The 3,442-nt window shown below is 31.8% G+C and overlaps 1 protein-coding gene across 1 annotated transcript; it reads left to right on the plus strand.

Annotated features, from left to right (window-relative positions):
• The first annotated feature begins 2,261 nt into the window (after window positions 1-2,261).
• LOC112529607 lies at window positions 2,262-3,161 on the plus strand. Its single transcript, XM_025140933.1, has one exon. It carries the CDS (start codon window positions 2,262-2,264, stop codon window positions 3,159-3,161), a length of 900 nt encoding a protein of 299 aa, XP_024996701.1.
• Window positions 3,162-3,442: the final 281 nt, after the last annotated feature.

Below are 3,442 nucleotides of genomic sequence, written 5' to 3' on the forward strand. Positions count from 1 at the left end.
ACCCAATTAATTGATATATTTATGGAAATGATGAGAGTTTATTTATTATAACTAGAAGAGTACTCGCGCAATGCAGCGAAACATATATCGATTTCAATGATCTATTTTATTATTTGTCTCTGTCGATGTTATAATACGATTTTATGTGTTTGTAAGAAAGCAATAATGATTTTATTTTTGAATAAATATAAATTTGAAAATATCATAAAATTTTGAGAAAAAATATATCAATGTTAATATCAAATGAACTATTTAAAAGTTCTCATTTTTTATGTAATTTTTTTAATATATTTTTTATTATAATTTAATTTAAGTTTAATAACGAAATAATTTATTTTTAGTTTAATAATATAATATTTTATAAAAGTAATAATTAAGTATTATGTTAGAACTCAATAATTATCTTAACTATATTTTAATTTTTTTATATTTAAAATGAGATGTTTATCCTATATTTGATTATGTTTATCTGCAGTTAGTTACACGAATTCAGATATGGAGCTTTAATAAGTTGTGCTTACGCACAATCTACTTGCAATCTTGAGTTTTAAGTAATATGTATTAATAAACAGTACTTTACGCATAAAAAGTGGTCTTTAAGAGTTTTTGTCAAAAACTTTATAATATAGTATAGATTTGAACATTTATAGAAGATGACTATAGTTTATTAATTATGATTAAAATGTTTATATTATGAAACAATCAAAATTTTTATGAAATCACATATTTATCAAATTAAATGAACGGTTAAAATTAAGTTGTATTGGTTGTATAAATGTTAAAAGTTGTATAATAACTCACCTCTTTTTATATAATATTAAAAAAAGGAGAATTAGATCAAGTGTATTGATCAAAACCACACAACATGTATGATTACAAATGGGAGGCATTGTCAAATTCCTAAGCACGCCATGCCACCTCTTTTTTGACAAACACACTCACAATTATTTGACTCCCACAACCTCCGTTTCAACTCATCACTTTCTTCTACATTTTTATATATCAATTAATTCTATAATCTTTCTATAATATATAGAGAGAGAGATGAGCGATCAAATGAAAACCACTCTAATTTATAAAAATCGTAAAAACTACTATCATCCGGCGTTAATCTTATGAAATTTTTTCATGAAATTGTTAATCTTGTGAAATTGTTTCATATAATAACTTTTTTGATGAAGTTGTTTCATATATGGTTATGAAATTGTTTCATATACTACTTAATGAAATTTTAATGAAACTGTTTCATGTATTTCTCTAAAATTAAAATAATGAAGATGATAATATCCAAGATTAACATTCTCCACAATAAAAATGATTAATCAACCTCTCATAATTACAAAAAAATAAACAAAATGAAAAATTATGATTGGTGGAATGAGGTTTTTGCAAATTGAGCGGTTTTCATTTGATCGCTCTCCTATATATATATATATATATATTAGAACCCACCTTCTGGAATTAATCTAACAGATTTCATATATTCTCACATGATATACCAAAGCTAAAATCTAATACATCTAGGAACTCGACACTCTAGACAATCTGTATTCGTTTAACTCCTCACCTATCTATCCTCCTCGTAACTCCATCTAACGTCTTCTGGAGGAAACGTATTATAAAACCATATCGATTAGATTTTGATCATTTCACCTCGATATACGTTAGAACCCCTTTATCTTTTCAATGACTCTTTTAAAAAGTAATCTAACGAGTTTCAAATACTCTCGTAAACTAAAATATGAAATGGGAATTCATGTAGATCTTAGTCATTTGTTTAATTTATTACCATAATTAACTCATAACACACCTACACATTTACCACTGTCACTCCATGCAAATTCAAGAAATCTTTAGCTGACCACCCCCCACCACCACTCACCCCTCAAAAGCAACCACCTTTTTTACAAACCATAATCAATATTACAACCCCACAAAAACCCTTTTCTCTCGTCACAAAAGTCTGACTCCAATTATAAAAGATGGTGTTTGATTGGTTTGAGCTTGACTTCAAATGTTAAAAGTATCTGGAAGTGTCAGGTTTAAATCCAATGAGTAATAAAAATCTCTTTGTGGCCACGGAGGTTCAAATGCGGTGATTTCAGGCTGTGTGCAAAACAAATGGTCGTCTTGGAATTAGTCGGTTCGCATAGCGGGTTGTACTCCAATCATCATCTTCAACCCCTCTTCACATTATAAAACTTCCATAATCAAACCCTACTTTCCTCTTTTCAAACAACCAAAGATATGCCCATTTGCAAATGGGATCTAATCATCTTTCTCTCACTTGGGTTCTTCTTCTTTTCTTCTCATTACCCTCACAATTTGCTATTCAAACTCATGGAATCAAGTCCACAAGACTTCTTGATCTTGCCATTAGATATTACACCTTCAAGTCATACAAACACTTCAAAACCGGCTTGTCGTATAACGTCCGTTTGCCGTCAAATCTCACGGGGATTAACGTTAGCACGGTTAAGTATCGTTGCGGAAGCCTCAAACGGTACGGTGCAAGCATCAAAGAGTTTCAGTTGGGAGCTGGTGTGGACGTCCGTCCATATGTAGAGAGAGTTCTTATAGTAACACAAACCCTAGGAAACAATTGGTCTCGTATTTACTACGAAAACTACGACCAACTACTCGGTTATCGACTCGTGTCTCCGGTTTTAGGGTTACTGGCGTATAACGCCGAGGACGATACCAAATTCAGCATGCAATTCGAGGTTAAAATTCAGTCACCGAACGTGAACGGAATAAAGATCGATTTCAATAACTACACGATGGCGAAGAACAACACGTTGGCGGGTCGGATACAGATGTGTGCGACGTTTGGAGACGATGGAAAGGTGACGCTCGAAAAAGAGGTTGCACCGAACATCTGCGCCACCACGAGCCACGGCCATTTCGGGTTGGTGGTGCGGTCGCCATTGTTGCCGGAAAGGAAGAAGATAAAGCGGTGGAAGGTGGTGTTTGGAAGCTCGGCCGGGGCGGCCATCGGAGCTTTTCTTCTGGGGTTGCTGTTGATCGCCATGTTTGTGAAGGAGAAGAAGAAAGCTAGATTGGAGGAGATAGAGAGAAGGGCTTATGAAGAAGAAGCACTTCAAGTTTCCATGGCAGGACATGTAATTCGAGTTCAAAATGTTCATCAAAATCCACGGTGAGCTTAGTTTTTGTTAATTAATTTGTATCCATAAATTAATTTATATTATTAATTAATTTAAAATGGTTATTAATTAATTTCGAAATACCATTTTAAATTAATTAATTACCTTTGCTCCTGGTTCTTAAATCGTTGTTTGTTAAATTTAAACAAAAATTGTATGAAAAAGTAAAGTAATTTAATTTGATTTTTATTTTGGGTTTAATATATTTTTAAAACTTTTGTTTTGATATCTAAGATGTAAAGTTTTAAACATTTAAATATCTGGATAAAGTTGAAGCA

Source organism: Cynara cardunculus (genome assembly GCF_001531365.2).
Source record: "Cynara cardunculus var. scolymus isolate 2C chromosome LG 16, CcrdV1, whole genome shotgun sequence".
NCBI lineage: Eukaryota > Viridiplantae > Streptophyta > Magnoliopsida > Asterales > Asteraceae > Cynara > Cynara cardunculus.